The following is a 23,279-nucleotide window of genomic DNA, read 5'->3' as shown; positions in this document are numbered from 1 at the left end:
ATGTTTTGTCCTAGGGTGACAGGGAAAAGTAGGGATCAAAAATAGGCACTGTAAAACTCTTCAAATGCCATAAGACATAGGAGCAGAATGAATCCATTTGGACCATCGAACCTGCTCTACTATTCGATCATGGCTGATTTATTTTCCCCTCTCAAACCCATTCTCCTGCCTCCTCTCCATAACCTTTGACACCCTTTCTAATCAAGAACCTATCAACCACTTTGAATGTACCCAATGACTCATCCTTCACAGCTATCTGTGACAATGAACAGCACAGAATCACCACCCTCTGGCTAAAGAAATTTCTCCTCATCTCCGACCTAAAGTGATGTCTCCTTTTCTAAGGCTGTCCCCTCTGGTCCTAGACACCCCCACGACAGGAAACATCCTCTCCACATCCACTCTATCTGTCCGCTCTGGTCCTAGACACCCCCACTATAGGAAACATCCTCTCCACATCCATTCTATCTGTGCCCTCTGGTCCTAGACTCCCCCACTATAGGAAACATCCTCTCCACACCCACTCTATCTGTGCCCTCTGGTCCTAGACTCCCCCACTATAGGAAACGTCCTCTCCACATCCACTCTATCTGTGCTCTCTGGTCCTAGACTCCCCCACTATAGGAAACGTCCTCTCCACATCCACTCTACCTGTGCCCTCTGGTCCTAGACTCCCCCACTATAGGAAACGTCCTCTCCACATCCACTCTACCTGTGCCCTCTGGTCCTAGACTCCCCCACTATAGGAAACGTCCTCTCCACATCCACTCTACCTGTGCCCTCTGATCCTAGACTCCCCCACTATAGGAAACGTCCTCTCCACATCCACTCTACCTGTGCCCTCTGATCCTAGACTCCCCCACTATAGGAAACGTCCTCTCCACATCCACTCTACCTGTGCCCTCTGACATTCTCTCCACATCCACTCTACCTGTGCCCTCTGGTCCTAGACTCCCCCACTATAGGAAACATTCTCTCCACATCCACTCTATCTGTGCTCTCTGGTCCTAGACTCCCCCACTATAGGAAACATTCTCTCCACATCCACTCTGTCAAGGCCTTTCACCATTCAATAGGTTTCAATGAGATCCTGCCTCATTCTTCTAAACTGCAGTGAGTACAGGCCCAGAGCTATCAAATACCCCTCGTACATTAACCCTTCCATTCCGGGGATCATTCTTGTGAACCTCCTCTGGATCCTTTCCAATGCCAGCACATTCTTTCTTAGATAAGGAGCCAAAACTGCTCACAATACTCCAAGAGAAAAGATTCTGGAATCTGGGGACAACCGATGCTGCCTGACCTACTAAGTCCCTGCAGCATTTTGTGTGTGTTCCTTTCAATAGTCGAAAGGTTTCAAAGAGAGTACCTTCCACACCCCCTCCACCATTTCTGAATATTTGCTTGCCTTTCTTGTCTGATTAGATGATTTAAAGGGAAAGTAATTTAGTTTGGAAGCTCATTTTCAGCTATGCTTTGGACAGTCTCACCTTGCCTCTGTTCCACTGAGGACAGTGTAAACCCCCTAATGGGAGACACTGTAGATTCTGATTTCAAAAATAAACTTAACTTACAACAAAATTTATATACAAAAGGGAACAACAGACTGTAAAAGTCTTTACATTTTTAGTATCAGTTGGTCAATATACTGTATTCAATAATGGTAGTCAAAAGGGATTTCCCGATGGCCAAACTTTTTAATTTCCATTCCCATTCCCCTTCCAACAGGTTGATCCATGGCCTCCTCTATAAGCAACACTGGGCAGCCTCCGGCCTGATGCCAGTTCAAAGCATCACCAAGACAGGGAGCTCTGCACTGGCCTGATCTTCCTGAGGAGGACCTGAATTTGTACAGCACAATCAGATACCTGAAAAAAAACAGTGACAGGGTTCTAAAGTGTAGACGGTGTCATCATATTGTCATGTCACCCTTACTTCCTTAGGAGTCTGTGGAGATTTGGTATGTCATCTAAAACTTTGACAAACTTCTATAGATGTGCAGTGGAAAGTGTATTGACTGGCTGCATTACGGCCTGGTCTGGAAACAGCAATGCCTTTGAATGGAGAATCCTATAAAAGGTAGTAGATTCATCCCAGTACGTCATGGGTAAAACCCACCCAACCATTGAACACATCTACATGAAACACTATTGTAGGAAAGCAGCATACATCATTAGGGACCACATCACACAGGCCATGCTCTCTTCTCGCTGCTGCCATCACGTAGAAGGTACAAGAGCCTCAGGACTCACACCACCAGGTTCAAGAACAGTTATTATCCCTTAACCATCAGGCTGTTGAACAAAAGGGAATAACTACACTCACTTGCCCCATCATTGAAATGTTCCCACAACCAGTGATCTCACTTTAAGGGCTCTTTATCTCATTATCTCATGTTCTTGTTATTTATTTACACTTGCATTTACACACTTTGTTGTCTTCTGCACTCTGGTTGATCTTTCATTGATCCTGTTATTCTATAGTCTTGCTAAGTATGCCCACAGGAAAATGAATCTCAGGGTTGTATATGGTGATCTATATGTACTTTGATAATAAAATTTACTTCGAACTTTGAACTTTGACTCTGCAGTAGCCAAGCAAGATCCCACACACACAATGGAATGCTGTTTGAGGGATGTTGATTCAGAAATTACAACTCCAGTCGTCTTCAAACTCACCTGGGAATGCAGACACCTCGCGACTGCATCTTGTCAGATGCAAATTATTTTATTTAGAGATACAGCACAGTACCAAGCTCTTTTGGCCCAATGAACTTGCGGTGCCCAATTACGCCCATGTGAACAATTAACCTACTAACCCATACATCTTGGGATGTGGGAAGAAACTGGAGCTCCCAGAGGAAGCACAGGTACTCACGGGCTGAACGTACAAACTCCTTACAGAACTGAATTGTGATCACTGGCATTAGGGCATTTTCTGGAATTGGGGTATATAGCAAATACTGCCTTTAGACCTGGATGTGGATTGTAGATTAAATTTGAAGTGTAGCCCCGAACAATAGTTTCTTGGAGTTGTGGACATAAGTTAACTGAAAACTGGACAATGCTGATTAATATTCACTTTGGGTGTCCGTAGTGTAGGTGTGAAGAAGGAGGTGTGAAAATTGTATGTAATTCAAAGGAAGCATTGTAGATACGTTGTAACTATAGAATAGTCCTTGGAGCCTTAGCATATAAAATGTCATGTAATATTGGGTCAAAGAGGCCTCTTCCTCCGATAGTGTCTCATTTTGTTGAATGTAACACTCCTGGATCCACTAGCTTCAGTGTCTCTCTGGTGACTTTGCTCATGCTACAACAGCAGGCACTGTAAAGTGTTATACTCTCCACTACGCTGTCCAGCAGAGCTGTGACAAGTGTGCGCTCTGCAAGTTAACACTATGTGGATTCTTGGAGATATCCATGAAAGGAGAGGAGTTGCTTACCCTCGGTCACCTTTTGGCCAAGGACGAAGACCAGTGAGAAAAGTGTCCACACAAAGATGGGTCGTCCTCTATCGAACATCTTGAAAATCCTTGTTACTTCCTTTTCTCTAATGTTTCTTCTGAGGGAACCAAAGCTTCGTCTCTCCCACACCTCCTGTGTCACTGGCGGCAAAGAGCAGAAAGTTCCATTAGCTCAACAACAAACTGAGTGATTCTATATAACTGTGACTCAAAAGATAGCAAACAGTGGAAATCTGAAATAACAAAGGGAAAACGCTGGAAACACTCATCAGGTTAGGCAGCATCTGTGGAGGGAGAAACTTAATGCTTCATAGAGACACATGTGGATGCTAGAATCTACAGCAACACACAAAATACTGGAGGAATTCAGCTGGTCAGGCAGCATCTGTGGAGGGAAATGGGCAGTCGATGTCCTAATGAAGGTTTTCAACCTGAAACGGAGACAAAGGGCTTCCAGTCTAAAATATTAACCATGTCTCTCTCTCCACAGATGCTGCCTGACCCCGGCTGAGTGCTTTCAGTGTTTTCCCTTTTCAGTCTGTGTATGAGCATGTGTGTGAGAGAGACAGAGGAATGGAGAGAGGCAGACAAATGGAGAGAGACAGAGAAATGGAGAGAGACCAGCAGAGATGGAGTAGGAGTAGAAGTGAGAAAGACTGGAGGAGAGAGATGTGAGTGTGTGTGTGAGAGAGAGAGGGAGAGGGAGAATGTGAGAGTGAGTGTGTGAGAGAGAGTGAGAAGGGAAGACAGAGAGAGGGAATGTGGGAGTGTGTGTGAGAGAGTAAATGGGAGTGTGTAAGAGGGGGAATGTGAAAGTGAGTATGTGTGAGAGAGAGAGGGGGAAGAAGGAGAGAGTGGGAATATGACAGTGTGTATCTGAGGGAGAGACAGGGCATGGGAGAGTGAGTGTGTGAGAGAGAGAGACAGAGAGAGAGAGACAGAGATGAAGTAAAGGTGAAAAGACCGAAGGAGAAAGAGGTCTGTGTATGTGTGTGTGTGTGTGTACATGTGTGTGTACGTGTGTGTGTACGTGTGTACACATGTGTGTACATGTGTGTGTGTGTGTGTGTGTACTTGTGTGTGTGTACTGTGTGTATGTGTGCGTGTGTGTGTATGAGAGAGCGGGAGGGAGTGAGTGAGTGAGTGTGTATACATGAATCAACAGTACATGAATGTGTTTAGGCGTGTGTAAGGGTGCACACATTATATGAGTCTGCTGTGGGAAGCGTGGACCCCCGGCCTCATGTCCAACTAGGGTATATTTCAGTATGCTTACTCATTCTTTGCATAGTCATTTATTTACATATTGTATGTTCCTATCCTTGTGGACAAGAGGGGAATTATCTGGATACGAATGCGGATAAAACTGGGGCTTGCGATTACAGCAATCAACGGAATAAAGATATTGAAAACTGTCAAACAAAGAGCTGTGTTTGTACTGTCAGGAGAGCAATAGGCATTGTTCAAATTGGCGCTGTTATATTTATAGTTCTGAGAGCAGATTGAGCAGCAGATAAGTTTCTGTGGGCAGGGACGATATCCAGGCAAAGGCAGAGAACCGGACAGAGAGAGAGTTGAAGAGTCACAGTGGTTCTATTTCTTCAGTATCTTAAAATCTCTGTGAGGCTGTAAGTTTCCTGATAGTGGGTAAAGTTACAAGAAAGATAAGATGCGGTTTCACAACTGTAAAGCTTCCTCCTTGTTCCTTTACAACCAGACTCAAGAAACAGACTGAGGAAATGGGCCAGGCACTTCTGCCCTTCAAGTCTCTCCTATCACTGGTGAAGCACAAAGGCAACAATTGCATCATGACAACCTCTAAGCAGGTTACGCTCAGCTTGACCCCTTTAACCATTCGATCCTTGAACCATCTGCTACAAGATTCAAGACTGTTTAATGGCATTTCCAGTACACAAGAGTAAAGGAGATCAAAATTATTGCTACTCCGGATCCGATGCAGCACAAAAAAATGATAAACAACACAATATATACATAAGATAGATTAAGCAGTACTGTGCAAAAGTCTTAGGTGCACATGCACACACATGCACACGCACACACACACACGCACACGCACACGCACACACACACGCACACACGCACACACACACACACACACACACACACACACGCACGCACACACGCACACGCACACACACATGCACACACACACACACACGCACACGCACACACACCACACACACACACACATATATATATATAGCTAGGGTGCCCAAGTTATTTGCACAGTACTGTATCTATACACTGATCATATATCTTTACAGTGTATATACCGTACATTCCTTTCAGATTTTATATACATACAAAAGACACAATGCTAAATTGAACTCAATTGAACTGAAACAAAAAGACTGAACACTCCCAGACTGTTTCAAGGACTCTGTGGTTTGATGTTGTAAATCCTGTGTGTTTTCTCACTCGTTTTTTTTGCCCATTTGCACGATTTGTTCACTTTTTTGCACATTGGATGTACGATGTTTTCTTTGAACAGGTCCCACGGTGTTTCACTGTTTCATGGCTGTCTGTGGGAAGATGAATCTCGGGGTTTTATACTGCACACGTATTTTGATAATAAATGTACTTTGAATCTTTGAATCAAAGATTCCGTGGCCTTATCCTCTGGGCCAGAAGTAGTACCTATCCTTTCTCTCATCGTCGGTCTCCGGACAATGGCTGGGTGCCATCGTAGTGTAGTCCCAGGTCATCTCTGCCCACGAGCTGAGACTAGAGTCAAAGGTTTCCTGGGACTTAGGTGGACTGGCATTTATAGGATTCCCTGTGAATGCGGAGCAGTGTATATCGGCCAGAGGGGGGAGACAGTGGAAACCTGCATCAAGGAGCACAGAAGATCTATCAGTTTGTGTCACCCCGAGAAATTGGCTGTAGCAGGACACTGCGTTCGTGATGGCTATAGGATTAACTTCAACAGCACAGAACTACTGTGTCACACAAATGGCTTTTGGGACTGCCTAGTAAAGGAAGCCGTTCAAATAAAACTGGAGGAAAAGAATTTTAACAAGACAAAAGGTCTCACTCTAATTAAGAATTGGAATTTGACAATAGACAATAGGTGCAGGAGTAGGCCATTCGGCCCTTCGAGCCAGCACCGCCATTCACTGTGATCATGGCTGATCATCCACAATCAGTATCCATTTCCTGCCTTATCCCCATAACCTTTGATTCCGCTATCTTTAAGAGCTCTATCCATCTCTTTCTTGAAAGCATCCAGAGACTTGGCCTCCACAGCCTTCTGGGGCAGAGCATTCCATATATCCACCACTCTCTGGGTGAAAAAGTTTTTCATCAACTCCGTTCTAAATGGCCTACCCCTTATTCTTAAACTGTGGCCTCTGGTTCTGGACTCACCCATCAGCGGGAACATGCTTCCTGCCTCCAGCGTGTCCAATCCCTTAATAATCTTATATGTTTCAATAAGATCCCCTCTCAGCCTTCTAAATTCCAGAGTATACAAGCCCAGTCGCTCCAATCTTTCGACATATGACAGTCCTGCCATCCCGGGAAATAACCTTGTGAACCTACGCTGCACTCTCTCAATAGCAAGAACGTCCTTCCTCAAATTTGGAGACCAAAACTGCACACAGTACTCCAGGTGTGGTCTCACCAGGGCCCTGTACAACTGCAGAAGGACCTCTTTGCTCTTATACTCAATTCCCCTTGTTATGAAGGCCAGCATGCCATTAGCTTTCTTCACTGCCTGCTGTACTTGCAAGCTTGCTTTCAGTGACTGATGTACAAGAACACCTAGATCTTGTTGTACTTACTCTTTTCTTAACTTGACTCCATTTAGATAATAATCTGCCTTCCTGTTCTTACCACCAAAGTGGATAACCTCACATTTATCCACATTAAACTGCATCTGCCATGCATCTGCCCACTCACCCAGCCTGTCCAAGTCACCCTGCATTCTCATAACATCCTCCTCACATTTGATTGTAAACAAATTGGGACAGCGGAAACCTGATTGGACGAGGGCTAACCAGTCAGGAGGAATCGATTACAGGACTAGACATGCCAGGCACATCATTCTTGAAGAAAATGTTAAGAGTTTGTCATCAAAATGTCGGTTGTAATTGATACCTGAACTGCTGGAAGCCCAAGAGTTTATTCATCATATACACTGGAAAGCACTAGATCCCTTTTTTTACTTCAAAGCAATTTCGGCTATTTTGCTCTTAAACCTAATCTGTCATTCGATACCTTTATATGATAAAGATCTAGACCTGAAATTCACAATCATATGACTTTGTTCTGCCTTACACTAAAGGTGGGATTTCCTGGTGGCCAGCCAGCTTAATTCCACTCCCCATTCCAATTCCCACAGGTTGATCCATGGCCTCCTTTGTGATCATAATGAGATATCTCTCAGGTTGGAGGAGCAGCACCTCACATTCTGTCTGGGTAGCTTCTAACCTGATGGCATAAATATCATTTCTCTATCTTCTGGTCATTTACCCCCCTTCCCCTTTCTCCCTTTTTCCCAATCTGGCTCCCCTCTTGCCCCCTCTCTTCTCCTTCTGGAGTGACTCCTCCTTCTCTTTCTCCCATGATTCACTGCCCTCTCCTCTATCAGATTCCTTTTCCTCCAATCCTTTACCCCTTCCACCAATCACCTCCCAGCTTCGTACTTCATCCCCCCTCTCACTCCCACCCACCTTCCCCCTCACCTGCCACTCCCCCTACTTTCTTCTTCTGACTTCTTCCCCCTTTCTTTCCAGTCCTTATAAAGTGCCTCAGCCCCAAAGCATCTTACTCCCTTCTGCTGATGTTGCCTGATCTGCTGAGTTCCTCCAGCATTTTGTGTGTGTTACTCATCACCAATCTTGTCAACTGGAGTGTGAGGGAGAGGGTTTAGACAGGGCCCCAGAGAAGGTGCACGAGAATGATCCTGGGAGTGAAAGGGTTAATGTATGAGGGGCATTTGATGGTGCTGGGCCTGTACTCACTGGAGTTTAGAAGAATGAGGGGAGATCTCAGTGAAACCTATTGAATATTGAAAGATCTGGATAGAGTGGATGTGGAGAGGATGTTTCCTCTCGTGGGGGAGTCCAAGATCAGAGAGCACAGGCTCAGAATAGGGAGATATTCTTTTAGAACAGAGATGAGGGGGAATTTCTTTAGCCAGAGGATGGTGAATCTGTGGAATTTATTGCCACAGACAGCTGTGGAGGCCAAGTCACTGGGTATATTTGAAGCAGAAGTTGATAGGTTCTAGATTAGTCAGGGTGCTACAGGTTACAGGGAGAAGCTAGGAGAATGGGGTTGAGAGGGATAATAAATTTGCTATGATAGAACCGTGGAACAGACTTGATGGGCTGAATGGCCTAATTCTGCTCCTATATCTGAGGGTCTGTGTAGATTTTTGCTGTGATACCTGTTTCTCCCCATCACCCTAGGGCAAAATGTAAACAGCTTGAGGTATTACAATATGCCGACTATAACTCCAAGATTGACTGCCAGTGGATTGAAGATACGACAGCAAACTGTTACCTCCCAATGGATCTGCACTATCAGAAACTAGTAAGGGCATCAAACAAGAGAAGGAGCCGAGGGGGATAATAAATCAGCCAGGATAGAATAGAGCAGACTGGATGGGAATTCTGTTCTTTTGGTCTTATAGTCTGAAGTGGAAGGTGGTGTCCACTACAAAAGTGGGACAAGTGAAGCCTCTTTGAACTCCAGCCTACAAGTAGGCTACAATTGGATTTCTTGAGGATGCAGTGTCCTTTCGATGGTTAAAAGGTTAAATGTCATGCAAAATAGGGGTAGGCAGTGTGAATACTGTAAACTGAATCATCAGTATCACAAGATCCTCCCACCACTACCTCATCTGTTGGCCCAGTCAGTTTCATTTTAGAATTAATACATTGTCCAGAAGAGGCTTTCTTTTTTTTACCCAAGAGCTTTCATAATCAGAGAATACAAAGAAGAAAACTTTTCCACTTCTCTACTACAAACCTTTTTCCCCCACAGAAATCAGAAGTTATTTTAGATCTTATTTTTCCAGTTAAGAGTTCTATGTATTATTGCATCATATGTCACAGAAAGGCAGAGAAATGCTAAAGAGGAACTCAGAAGTTGCTTGGAAATGATTTTGTGCTGATTTGTGCTGGAAGGGCCAGAAAGCAGTCTGAGTAAAGTTGGAGGTGCACTCTGACGCCCGCACACCAGCTGCAGCAGGGCTTGCAGGCCATTACGTCCACAGAAGGCATGCCAGTGGCTATAGTTCATCAGGAGCTTGAGGAGATTTGGTATGCCACCAGAGACTCTAGTGAAATTCCGCCGATGTAGCATGGAGAGCATTCTGACTCACTACATCACCATCCCGTACGGCGGGGCCACTGCACAGGATCGGAAAAAGCTGCAGAGGACTGTAAACTCAGACAGCTCCATCACGGGTATTAGGCTCTCCAGCATCAAGAACATTTTCAAGAGGTGGGGGCTCAAGCAGGTGGCACCCTTGCCATCTGGCACATGCCCTTTTCTCATCACTGCCATCAGGGAGGAGGTAAAGGAGACAGAAGACAAACACTCAACGTTTTAGGAACAGTTTCTTCCCTTCTGCCATTGGATATCCAAATGAACAATAAACCCACGAACACTACCACACCAATTTGTTCTCCTTTTGTATTGTTTTTAATGTTTCTCATTGTAACTTCAATGAGATTCTTTTTCTTTGCAAACATCCATGAGAACAGAGGAGTGCCCCAAGGAATGAGTGACATTTAAATGTTAAAACTTCAAAGGACTCCATCCCCAGCTCCCACCTCCCACATGCAAGCAGCAACAAGGCAATGACCCACCCTCCCAACCCCCCACCAGTAAAAAAGCATCGACACTCCCCGCCGAGCAACAAAACATCACTAAAGGCACAGACTTGCAGTACCCCAAAGACTACTTGTTCACCTGGTAATTCAACATTCCACAGGCTCTCCCTCTTCCTAATAAGGAAAGAAGAGCTGTCGCTGTTTCACTTATAATTACAAATGCCTATGACTTATAATTAGGTGCCTGTACTGCTGCCATGGAGCAACAAAACTTAACAACATTTGGTAGTGAGAATAAATCTGATTCTGGTTCTGAAGGGGTGCAGACATGATGAGGTAGTTTCATCAACATCCTCTTCCCAAATACTGCCACTCCAATCTCTGTTATCCCCCTCTTCAGTCCAATCTGGAACATTGCCCAATCTTACACCTCAACCACCAATCAGGGAAGTGGATGGCACTGCCTTGCATGTAGAAACTTCCCTGGTCTCTACCCTAATCCTCTTCTCTGTCTTGTTTCCATGGTTACTTACTCTTCAATCGCCACTGGTTGGAAGAACCTTGCTTTCATCAAACCTGCTCCATCCCAAAGCAGGTCATAATCTTCAGATGAAGGGTCTCGGCTTGAAATATTGACTGTTCATTCCCATCCATAGGTGCTGCCTGACCTGCTGAGCTCCTCTAGCACATTGTGTGTATTGCTCTAGATTCCCAGCACCTGCAGTGCCTCTTGTGTCTATAAGGCTCCAGTTCAATTCTGTCCTCACCAAACCTCTCTTTGGATACACTCTTACTGGATATCACCTTCTCTTTGATCCCTGATGCTCTCCACTCACAGGCCAAAGATCTTAACACTTTATTAATAACGATTGACAATAACAATGCTAACAATGGAGAGGCGAGCAAAGGGTGTTCAAGGAAAGCAGAGGCAGAGGTGAGACATGGTCATAGCAAGTGGAGATGAGCGATGGCGGAGGCACAGGGAAGGCCTAGACTGAGAAGCTGACTCAAGTGGTGGTGGAGGCTCAGAGAAGGCCTGGTTGTGGGAAGCCAAGACAAGTGGTGATGGAGGCTCAGGGAAGGTCTGGTTGTCGCAAGCTGAGATAAGCTGTGGCAGAGGAACAGGGAAGGACTGATTGTGGAAAGCAGAGTCGGGGCATCCCTGAAAATGAGGGAAGTCCTGATGTCTGATCAATTTAAGCACTGGGCTGAACTGGAAAGGTTGGACACGGACCGAATCATGGTGGTGTGGTCCAGGCCCCAGACTGGTCTGACAGCGTGGAACGACCCAATGTCTGGACGATTCAAGTGCTGGGCCGCATTAAAAAGGCCGGGGAGTTGGGACCAGAGGCAAGGCGAGGGCCAGTTCTGCTCACTGATCCGTGACGTTTACTCAGCTCTACGCTGAAATGCAGTGCCGGCTGCAGTGATGCCCAGCTTGATGTCTGTGTCTCACAACGTTTACTGGGCTTTGCAATGAACTGATGCTGCTGCCTATGTAAGCTGCAGTGATGCCTGGCTTCCTGTCTTTCGTAAAAATTCCGAAGCTATTTGCTTACTTTCATTATTTGCATGATCTCTCTCTCTCTCTCCCCCCCCCCCACCTCTGTGCATTGGGTGTTCAATGGTCTTTTTTTAATGGGCTCTTTTCCGCTCTCTTTGTTTTGTGGCTGCCTTACTGTAAGGGGACGAATCTCAAGGTTGTATAATGCATACATACCTTGGTAACAAATGCACTTTGAACTTTGAACTTTGTAGCAGCAGCAGAAGAACCAGAAAGACAGTTGATGGGCCCTTGAGAGAGAGAATAAGTTACAGGGTCACGGCGAACTAGAATGGGAGAAGAGGACTAATGGGGTTTCGCCTGTGGAGAGCTAGTACAGACACAATGGACAGAATGTCCTCTTTCTGTGTCATAATAAATGAGTAGATAACCGTGGAGAATCTGTGCTCTGTCTTCTCTAAAGAGGGGCAGTGGTAGAGACAGATACCAGAGGGATATTTAAGAAACTCTTAGTTAGGGCACACGGATGCTAGAAAAATGGAGGGCTATGGAGCAGGGAAGGGTTAGATTGATCTCAGAGAAGGCGAAAGGGTCAGCACAACAATGTGGGCTGAAGGGCCTGTAGTGTGCTGTAATGTTCTATGTTCTATGTGGCTTCAAGTCCACAGTGATTGATCCAGGGACTTTACCTATTGAGGACCACAGGAAGGTACAGAGCATCCATGGAGGGGAATAAACAGCCAATATTTCAGGCCGAGACCCTTCACAAGGACTGGAAACGAGGGGCGAAAGCTGGAATAAGACCGTGGAGAGAGGGATACGAGTACAAGCTGGCAGGTGATAGGTGACGCCAGGTGAGGGGGAAGGTGGGTATCTGGGGCAGGGGGGAATGAGGTCAGAGGTAAAGGGCTGAAAAAGAAGGAATCTGATTGGAGAAGACAGCAGACCATGGCAGAAACAGAAGGCAGAAGGGAACCAGATGGAGATGATGGGCAGGTGAGAAGAAGAGGAGGTCTGAAAGGATAGACAGAGTGATAATAAACAAAAAGAAAGTGGAGGGGGCTGGGAGGAGGGGAAGAAATTACCGGAAGTTAGAGAAGTTGATGTTCATGCATTCAGATTGGAGATTACCTAGACGGGATATGAAGTGGGGCTCCTCCGACCTGAGTATGGCCTCATCACGGCAGTAAAGGAGGCCATGGACTGACATGTCCGAATGGGAATGGGAAGTCGAATGCAAATGGGTGAACACCGGGAGTTTCTGCCTTTTGCACGGACAGAGTAGAAGTGCTCCACAAAGTGGTCCCCCAACCAGCACCAGGTCTCACCGACGTAGAGGAAGTCCCAACAGGAGCATCAGATACAGTAGATGGCCCCGTCAGCCTCGCAGTGGAAGCATTACCTTACCTAGAAGGAATACTCGAGGCCCTGAATGGTGGTGAGGGAGTGGTTGGAGGGGCAGGTGTATTTGCAGGGTTAAGTGCCAGGGTGCTCCTTAGCCAGCTGATCACCCACAAAGTCAATGGGTTTGACAGAAAGTGATCACATATAGAGCAACACACACAGAATGCTGGAGGAACTCAGCAGGTCAGGCAGCATCTACGGAGAGAAATAAGCAGACAACATTTCAGGCTGAGACCCTTCATCAGGACTGGAAAGGAGGAGAGAAGAACCTAGCATAACAATAATTTGGCATATTATCTTGGTCCAAAACCGATCTGGAAAATTTACAAAGAACTGAAATGATAAATTTCAGAAAACATTATGCGCATTCAACCACGTTGAACACTACCTAGGACAGAAGGGGGAAGAGGAATAGAGGAATAACAGACAGTAAAAATTTACACAACAGTCAGATAACACTTCCAAGGATATAGTTTCATCAGTGAAAACAGGAATCAGCATACCACGCGAGAACATGCAATTCTGATAAGAAATATCCATCACTAAACTCAAATGAAAGTACAACACAGAGAAATGAAGTAATTATCACTACTGCTGAAGGAAGAGTAATCCAATAGAAGAGTGTGACCCTTCATGGAAGATATACCCACAATCTGAGCAGACTAGGTGTCGACAAGAAAGTGTCAGACGCCTGACTCAGAGTTGGAGACCTCTTCCCAGAAACAGAGGGTTCCTTGTGGCAATACAGGACCAGGTGGCTAACACGCACACAAAAATCAAAAATACAGAATAAAAGACCAACAAATTCAAGGTGATAAATGCAGAAAATGCCAAGAGAAACCAGAAACAATCCAACACATTACAGGATCCTGTAGCGGCTTCACTCAATCTGATTACGTACACAGGCACAATCAAGTGGCAAGCATCATTAAGCAAAACCTCGGTTAAATACAAGCTCATAAAAGACTCCATACCTTACTATAAATACAAGCCTGATCCAGTTTTAGAGTCAGAGTTCCACAAATTATATTACGACTGATCCTACATTGCAGATCAGACAATCCATAATAATCATCTGGATATAATAATACAGGATAAACAAGCAAGAACAACAGATATAGCCATTCCAAACCCACGTAACATACAGAATTCACTGACTGAAAGACATCAGAAATGTGCTGAATTAAAAGAGGAAATTGAAAGACTATGGAACATGAACAGGGTGTACATTGTCCCAATAGTAATATCTACAACTGGTATCATCCCAAAGTCCAACACAATAGCATTAAGTAATTAGATAGATGGCTAGACAGTTACTTTATTGATACCACAGGAAATTACAGTGTCACAGTAGTATTACAAGTTCAAAGGTATATTTAATGTCAGAGAAATGTATACAATATACATCCTGAAATTTTTTTTTTCTTCGCAACCATCCACGAAAACAGAGGAGTACCCCAAAGAATGAATGACAGTTAAATGTTAGAACCCCAAAGACACCCCCCAGCTCCCCCTCCCACACGTAAGCAGCAGCAAAGCAACGACCCCCGCCCTCCCCACCAGCAAAAAAAAGCATTGGCACCCTCTACCGAGCACTCAAGCGTGCAGCAAAGCACCAATAATGTGCACAGTGCACAGATATACAAATATACAAATATTAAAAGAGAAGTAAGAAAGAATAAAAAAGAAGTTACTTCAAACAGTCAAACAGGAAGGAGTCATCACTTCCCGGCTATAGGTTGACTCATTATAGAGCCTGATGGCTGAGGGTAAGAATGACCTCATATTGCGCTCTTTGGACCAGCGCAGTTGTCTCAGTCTATTACTAAAAATGCTCCTCTGTTCAGTCAAGCTGGCATGCAGAGGTTGAGAAACATTGTCCAGAATTGCCAGGGTTTTCCGCAGGGTCCTTTGTACTACCACGATCTCCAGTGTGTCCAGTTTGGCTCCTGTAACAGAGCCAGGCTTTCTAATCAGTTTATTGTGCCTGTTGGCATCACCCATGTTGATGCCATTGCCCCAGCACACCACCGCAACAACAGACTGAAGGAACATGTGAGGGAGAGGCCTGAATGATCTAAAGGATCTCAGTCTCCTCAGGAAATAGAGGCAACTTTGGCCCTTCTTGTACACAGCCTCTGTGTTGGCGTTCCACTCAAGTCTGTCATCCAGGTGCACTCCCAGGCACTTGTAAGTCCTCACCACATCCATCTCCTCACCATCAATAGTAACAGGGACCAATGCAGGCTGAGTCTTCCTAAAGTCCATCACCAACTCCTTTGTCTTACTGATGCTGAGCTGCAGATGATTCAGCTTGCATCATTTTACAAAGTCCTCCACCAGGGCCCTGTATTCACCCTCCCATCCTCCCTTTATACCTCCAACTATTGCTGAGTCATCAGAGAATTTCTGCATATGACCTGACTCAGTGATGTACCTAAAGTAAAGAGGAGGGGAGCCAATGCAGTCCCCTGTGGGGCCTCAGTGCTGCTTATAACCATGTCTGACACACAGCTCTGAAACTTCTCAAACTGTGGTCTGCCACTCAGGTAGTCCATTATCCAGGATACAATGGAGGTGCCAACCTTTGATAAATCAAAAACCATGATGCTCAAGGTGCTGCCCTGCTTATGCAAGTGGGAGTAGGCTCTGCTCAGCGGGCAGATGACAGCGTCGTCGACTCCCATGTGCTTCTGGTGGACAAACTGCAGGGGGTTGGAGGCGAGCCAGGATCAGCCTCTCTTCGTGACGTGTGAGGTCAGGGCCATTGGATGGCAGTCAATCAAGACTTTCAGTTGGCCCTCCTTTGGTGCAGGGGCCACACACGATGTTTTCCACGCAGTCCAGACCATTTCCAGATTGAAAACGTGCTGGAGAACTCCACACAGCTTGCTCAGCACACTCCTCAGGACCTTGGGGTTCACAGCATCTGGTCCCAATGCTTTGCCATGTCTGAGTTTCCTCAGAGCCCTTCTCACCGGCTCAGTAGTGAAGGTGAGTCCATGATGACGGGGGAGTTGGTGGAAGGTGGGGCTGGGGGAGATGAAGGTCAGGATGATAGCAAGTTGGTGCGTGCAGGTGTGGATGGCAGGTGCAGGGCAAGGAGGGGAGGTAGACAGTTGTAGTCTGTGTTGTTCATCCACGTGTTGAATTGGAGGGGGAGGAGGAGGGAGGGGAGGTGTTGGTGCTGAGGGAGCATTGGGTGCCTCGGCACCTGGACTGGTGTGCTGAGGGGATTGTGAGCAGGCGGGCAATTGTCAAACCTATTGAGGAATTGTTTTAACTCATTAGCCCATTCACAGCTGAACTCCAAGGCTCTACAGCTAGGCTGATTGAAGCCAGTTATGCTCTTCATGTCTCTCCACACCTCTCACGGGCTAATTTGCCCAAGCTTGTTCTCCAGCTCTCTCCTGTATTCCTCTTTAGTCACACAATTAGGCCTACACAGTAATATCTATGTAAATCTCCAAAAAGGTGAGAAGAGAAGAGGCAAGAGGGAATCCAGATTTGGGAATGGGAGAAGATGGAAAGAGGTGGAAGAACAATTACTCTAATTTAGAGAAATTGATGTTCATGCCATCAGGTTGGAGGATACCAAGATGGAGTCTGAAGTGTTGCTCCTTTAACATGAGAGAGGCATCATCATGGCAGCAGAGGAGACCATGGATCGCCATGTCAGAATGGGAATGGGAATTGGAATTAAAATGGTTGGTCACCAGGAAATCCTTCTTGTTTCGAGCTAGAAGAAAGTTATGAATGTGAAGGTTGGGTGTGGGCCTTGGATAGGTGAAAGATGGATGGAGTATCCCCTTGTAGATTGTTTCCTAACTTGTCGTGATTAACGGGCTGAGAGTTCTTTGTCATTGACTTAGCTCAGTAAGCATGCTCCAGGCAGCTGGAAACCTGATGGTTTTACTGAACAATTTTATGTTGGAGAATCTTCGGAGATCCTCTGGGGGTTTGCTGTTGTGGTGTTCGCCGAACTTGGCAATGAGCTTACAGACATTTCTTCACCAGTCGAGGTGGCGTCCTCATTGTGCAGCTGTTGGTGTTTCTCTCTGGGAGTGCTCGTGTTTATATAGACCCCTGTTTGCTTGCCTCGCTCCTGATTGGCTAGCCCTTCAGTTGACCTTTGAATTCTATTGGTTTGTATTATTTCATCATGTTTGTTTATGGAGTTATCAGAAGAGGGGCACACCTGTAAAAATTCATGTACCTGCCTCGTGTTTGCCTGCGCCAAAACCTCCGTGGTGTCCTTCTCGGCCTTCTCGTACTGAGATCATGTTTCCATACCACCAGTTTGTGGTTCCATAAACGAGATCCTCTACAGTCTTTCAATGGATCAGTTCTCATCACCTCTGTTGCATCAAGGTGTAGAATTGTTATTGTTCTTGTAGTTTAATGTTCCTCTGTTTGCTTAAATCACCCATGTACATATAATTGTTCCACAAATTTTCTGGTAATTATGGTACAGTTGCTTCTGTACTTTTCTAGAAACTTCTTAGTTTTCAGTAGGAGGTGCCTCATTACTTGAATCTGGCGATTTTGTTGGTTAATTGTTACCATTGGAATTTCTATTATCCCAAGTCAGGTATGTGACGACCATGACTACTTTTTAGTCTGCTCTCCCTTGATTTCTCGGTACTCAGTGTCAAGGAAGATTAAAATCATGGAGGACAAGAGCAGGTAGGTGTTCAGCGCCGTCTACCAGCCTCTCACATGCCGCTGCCAGATGAAGGGTATCTGTTGGCGATGGTCTCTCCCTCTCGCTCTCTCTCTTATAGGCTGCTCCCGGAGGAAGGTCCCATGCCAAGTTTGTCTTTATTAAGAAAAAAACGTTACAGCCATATACAACCCCCCACCACCCCACGATTCTCTGCATATTCCGGTCTCTCCACTTGAACTGGGAAACCGTGGAGGTTCTGATACAGGCAAACATGAAGCACGAGAAGTTTTAGAAGCGTGGTTCTGTTCCGATAACTCTGTAGGCAAACAGATCGAAAGAGACGCCACCGACAAACACCTAAGAGCCAAAGAAACGTGAGCCAGTAGAATTCAAAGGTTAACAGAAGGGTGGCCAGTCAGGACCTAGGCAAGGGAACAGAGGCCTATGTAAATGCGAGCAATCCCAGAGAGAAACACCAACAACCGCGCACTGAGGATGTCACCTCGACTGGTGATGAGACGTCTGCAATCTAATTGCCAAGTTCAGTGAACGCCACAATGTCAAATGCCTTAACCCAAGCTACCAATATTCACCATCATCCCTGTCTGCCTTGCAACTAAGTTCCCACAGCCGCCTTGGAAAAGAATTCCCCATATTCACAATCCTCTGGGGAAGACATTTCTTGAACAGATGACCTTCAGACTTGGAGACTGCGGCCCAGATTCCGTGAATACAAAAGCACACAAGTACATCAAAATCACAGTCAAAATAAATTCGTTATCAAATTACGTATATGTCACTATATACTACCCTCAGATTCATTTTCTTGTGGGTATTTTTCCCTGTATTCCTTCATGTCTTGACCAATCAAGAATCTATCAATCTCTGCCTTCAATATATATAAAATGTAAAGATTTGGCCTCCACAACTGCCTTTGGTAAAGGATTCCACAAATACATCACTCTCTGGCTAAAGAAATTCCTCCTCATCTCCATTCTAAAAGGACACTCCTTTATTCTGAGGCTGTGTCCTCTGGTCTTGGACTCTCCCACCATTGGAAACATTCTCTCCACATCCACTTCACCAAAGCCTTTCACCATTCAGTAGGTTTCAATGACGTCACCCCTCATTCTTCTGAATTCCAGTGAATACAGGCCCAGAGCCATCAAATGCTCTTCATATGACAAGCCATTCAATCCTGGAATCATTTTCATGAAGCTCCTTTCAACTCTGTCCAGTTTCAGCACATCCTTTCCAAGATAAAGGGCCCAAAATTGCTCACAATATTCCAAGTGAGGGCTCACTAGTGCTTTATAAAGTCTCAACATTACATCCTTGTTTTTATATTCTAGTCCTCTTGAAATGAATGCTAACATTGCATTTGCTTTCCTCACCACAGACTCAACTTGCAAAGTAACCTTTAGGAAATCCTGCACAAGGACTTCCAAGTCCCTTTGTACCTCAATATAATATATTCTCTCCATTTAGAAAGTAGTTAGCCCTTTTATTTCTTCTACCAAAGTGCATGACCACATACTTCCTGAAACTGTATTCCATCTGCCATTTCTTTGCCCATTCTCTTTGTCCTTTGATAGCCTCTCTATTTCCTCAAAACTATCTGCCCCTCCACCTATCTTTATATTGTCTGTAAACTTTGCAACAAAGCCATCAATTCCATCATCCAAATCATTGACATATAATGTAAAAAGAATTAGTCCCAACACAGACACCCTGTGGAACACCACTAGTCACCAGCAGCCAAACAGAAAAGGGTCCTTTTATTCCCAATCATTGCTTCCTGTCAATCAGCCACAGCTTTATCCATGCTAGAATCTTTCCTGTAATAACATAAGCTCGTAGCTTGTTAAGCAGCCTCATGTGAGGAACCCTGTCAAAGGCCTTCTGAAAATCCAAGTACACAACATCAACCAATTCTCCTTTGTCCATCCTGCTTGTTATTTCTTCAAAGAATTCCAACAGATTTGTCAGTCAAGATTTTCTCTTGAGGAAACCATGCTGACTGTGGCTTATTTTATCATGTACCTCCAAATACCCTGAGACACCATCCTTAATATCTTCCTAACCACAGAGGTCAGAGTAACTGGCCTATACTTTCCTTTCATCTGCCTTTCTCCCTTCTTGAAGAGCGGTGTAACATTTGAACTTGTACAATATAACTTACGAGAAACGATAAGGAAACAAAGACTGATAACAACCAGAGTTCAAGTTAGATGCCAAGTTTAACGTTCAAAGTAAATTTATTATCAAAGTACATATATGATACCATATTCAATTCTGAGATTCATTTTCTGGCAAGCATTCAAAGTTTAAGGTACATTCTATCATCAAAGTATGCATACTTCGTACAACCTTCAGATTTGTCTCCATGTAGGCAGCCACAAAACAGAGAAACACAAAAGAACCTACTAAAAACAATAGGAGACTGCCAAATGCCTAGTGTGCAGAGAGAGAGAAAAAAAGAAACAAATCATGCAAACAATAAAAGCAAGAAAACGGCATTCAGAACTGACGTTCAGAAAGCCAGGCATCACTGCAACCAAACCAGACCATCCCTGGCCATTCACAGTAGAACAAAGAAATACAATACAATCAATAAAAAATTCACACGAAGACTGGCAAGCAACCAATATGTAAAAGAAGATAAAGGTGTACAAATATATTAAAAAATAATACTGCTTGTCATATTTTTCAACTTCAAGACATTAAATTAATTGAAAGAAAACATGAGAGTTTGAAATACGGGTGTAACTTCGAGTTTACCTTAAGCGAGGTGCGCACGTGTCACATGGTAGAGTGATGGCGTAGGCAACTTATGTATTTTTACATATAACCAATCATGAATTATTTAAATAAATAGGAAAGCTTAATCAAACTATATATATATTTGAGTTATCTTGTACAAGAAAACTCAAATATTACTTAAGTATCCTGCTGCTGCTTGTAAGGAGTTTGTACGTTCTCCCCGTGACTGCGTGGGTTTCCTCCGGGTTTGGGTTTGGGTATTTGATCCTCCACAATATTCCACATGGGTATTTAAACTGGAGGAGGCAGCGCTTTTTTTACGATGTCGAGTTGCGAGCTCGACATCAACCCGGCACGGATGGAGAGCGCGCTCGGGAGTGGTCTGTCAGTGGATCGAACTCGGGAGCCTCCGTTCTCGAGCCCAGCGCTGATCTCACTGCGCCACCAGCCGAACTAGTTCCCTGGTTCTCGAGAAACCAGGGTTCTCTGATTTCCTCCCACAGTTCAAAGACATACTGGTTGGAAGGCTAATTGGTCACTGTAAATTGTCCCATGACTAGGCTGGGATTAAGTTGGGAGATTGCTAAACAGAGTGTCTGGAAGGGCCGGAAGCACCTACTCTGCACTGTAGATCAATAAAAAGTAAAAAAATTAGAGCAGGGATGGCCAACCTGTGGCGCATGCGCCAAAAGTGGCTCATTGTATCCCAGTGATAATAATAAAAAAGGAAGCCTACTCATGCAAAAAGTATTAACCAAAAACCGATCCGTACAAAAAAAAATCTATAACAGTAATTCAAGTAGCTTAGAGCTAGAAATGGGGTTTACTGAGAATAAGTCTAAAACTTAGCAATTATTTTTAGCGATTTTATTATTTTGTGCACATCTTTTGGTGAATGTTATCTTCTTTCACATTAATCTGTTTTCAATTTTAAAAAAATGTTTAATGAGTCAAACTAGGAAAGAAGAACTCTTCTTCAGTCATTCCATAACTGTTCAATACACACTTGATATTTGTTTGATCCTGAGGTGCCAGGCGTCTGCAGCCAGCGGTGCGTCGCAGGTTTTTGCCAGTCAGTTTACAATTGACACTCGTGCACTGCGGAATTGTGCTTTGTTCGTCCTTTGTGAACATTTGCAGTTTTGCACTTTTTCGAAAATTAAGCCTTGTTTTTACATTCAGTGACCCATCACAGTGCAAAAGAAAAGCAGAAAGTGATAGTAAGCGTGAATTCAATGAACAGAGCGAAGATGAGTTCTTATTTATAGCGGATCCGGCAGGAAAACCGTTGTGCATTGTCGGTGAAAACACTTTCTCACATAATAGAAGACATGATCGTAATAGAACACAACATCAGACTGAAATAGAAGGAAAACTGAAGCTACTGCTTGGGTCTGAGTTACAGCAAGAATATGTGATTAAGAAAAAGGAAGAAATCAAAAGAAGACAAAATATATTTGTTAAAAGTATCATTAAGGTAAGTAATGTTTATCTTGTTTTTATATTAAATCAATGTATCATGTAAAAATGCTAGATATGTCTATATCAACATATTTTTACAAGAATTGAATGGGGGTACAAGAGTTGTATGGCGCATCTGAACTCGTGCGTGTAAAAATTGACGCATGGAATGTGAAAGGTTGGCCGCCCCTGAATTAGAGTATTGAAGTGCACAACTCTACTGAGAACACAAGCTGTAGAGTCTTTGAAAGTGAGCCTATAGGTTCTGTACAGTGATCAGCTCAGTGCAGAGACGAGTGAAAGACTGACAAGCAACCAATGTGAAGAAGAAGGCAAAACATGCAATTCTTTTTTAGAAATACTGAGAATAAGAGTTGTAGAGTGTTTGAAAGGTGTGGAGTTAGCTCAGCACTGAGGCGAGATATTATCAGCAACCAATTTATTTCAGTATTTCTGCCCTGCTCTTGCTGACTGATTCAGACTGTGAACTCTGTTTCTAGAAGATGTTAACACAAGGGACAGCAGATGTTGGAACCTGGAACACCAAACAATCTGCTGGAGGAGCCCAGGGGGTCGAACAGCATCTGTGAGGGGGTGAGGAAGGAATTAATTCTGTCCTGATGCAGGGCTTTGAATGCAACTGGCAACCATTCCTTTCCTCTTCATAGGACCCAGCACATACAGTAAATGTAATCACAAAGAAAGCTCAACCGTGCCTTTACTTCCTTAGGAGTCTGCGGAGCTTCCGTACGATAACCACAACCTTGACAAACATCTATAGATGTGTGGTGGAGAGTATATTGACTGGCTGCATCACAGCCTGGTATGGAAACACCAATGCCTTCGAACGGAAAATCCTACAAAAGGCAGTGGATTTGGCCCAGTACATCACAGGTAAAGCCCACCCAACCATTGGGCACATCTACATGAAACGCTGTCGTAGGAAAGCAGCATCCATCATCAGAGATTCTCACCACTCAGGTCATGCTCTTTTCTCACTGCTGCCATGAAGTAGAAGGTACAAGAGCCTCAGGACTCACACCACCAAGTTCGAGAACAGTTACTACCCCTCAGCCACCAGGCTCTTGAACAAAAGGGGATAACTTCACTCAACTACTGAGATGTTCCCACAACCGATGATCTCACTTGAAGAATTTATTATTTGTTATTTCATGTTCTCGTTATTTATTGCTATTTACTTATAGTTTC

The 23,279-nt window shown here is 44.5% G+C and overlaps 1 protein-coding gene across 1 annotated transcript in view; it reads right to left on the bottom strand.

Moving 5' to 3' along the window:
- Positions 1 to 23,279, bottom strand: part of csf2rb (colony stimulating factor 2 receptor subunit beta) — a 70,221-nt gene that overhangs the window by 37,339 nt on the left and 9,603 nt on the right. Inside the window, 2 exon segments of the mRNA XM_072271504.1 lie at positions 1 to 10; positions 3,446 to 3,607. The exon segment at positions 1 to 10 is cut by the window's left edge and continues 129 nt beyond it. Of these exon segments, the coding sequence (XP_072127605.1) occupies positions 1 to 10; positions 3,446 to 3,524 (89 nt within the window). The 5' untranslated portion in view covers positions 3,525 to 3,607.

The sequence above is a fragment of the Mobula birostris genome, chromosome 11, assembly GCF_030028105.1.
Source record: "Mobula birostris isolate sMobBir1 chromosome 11, sMobBir1.hap1, whole genome shotgun sequence".
Taxonomy (NCBI): Eukaryota; Metazoa; Chordata; class Chondrichthyes; order Myliobatiformes; family Myliobatidae; genus Mobula; species Mobula birostris.
Note: the sequence above shows the minus strand (reverse complement) of the source record. Positions and strands in the feature narration are given on the sequence as shown.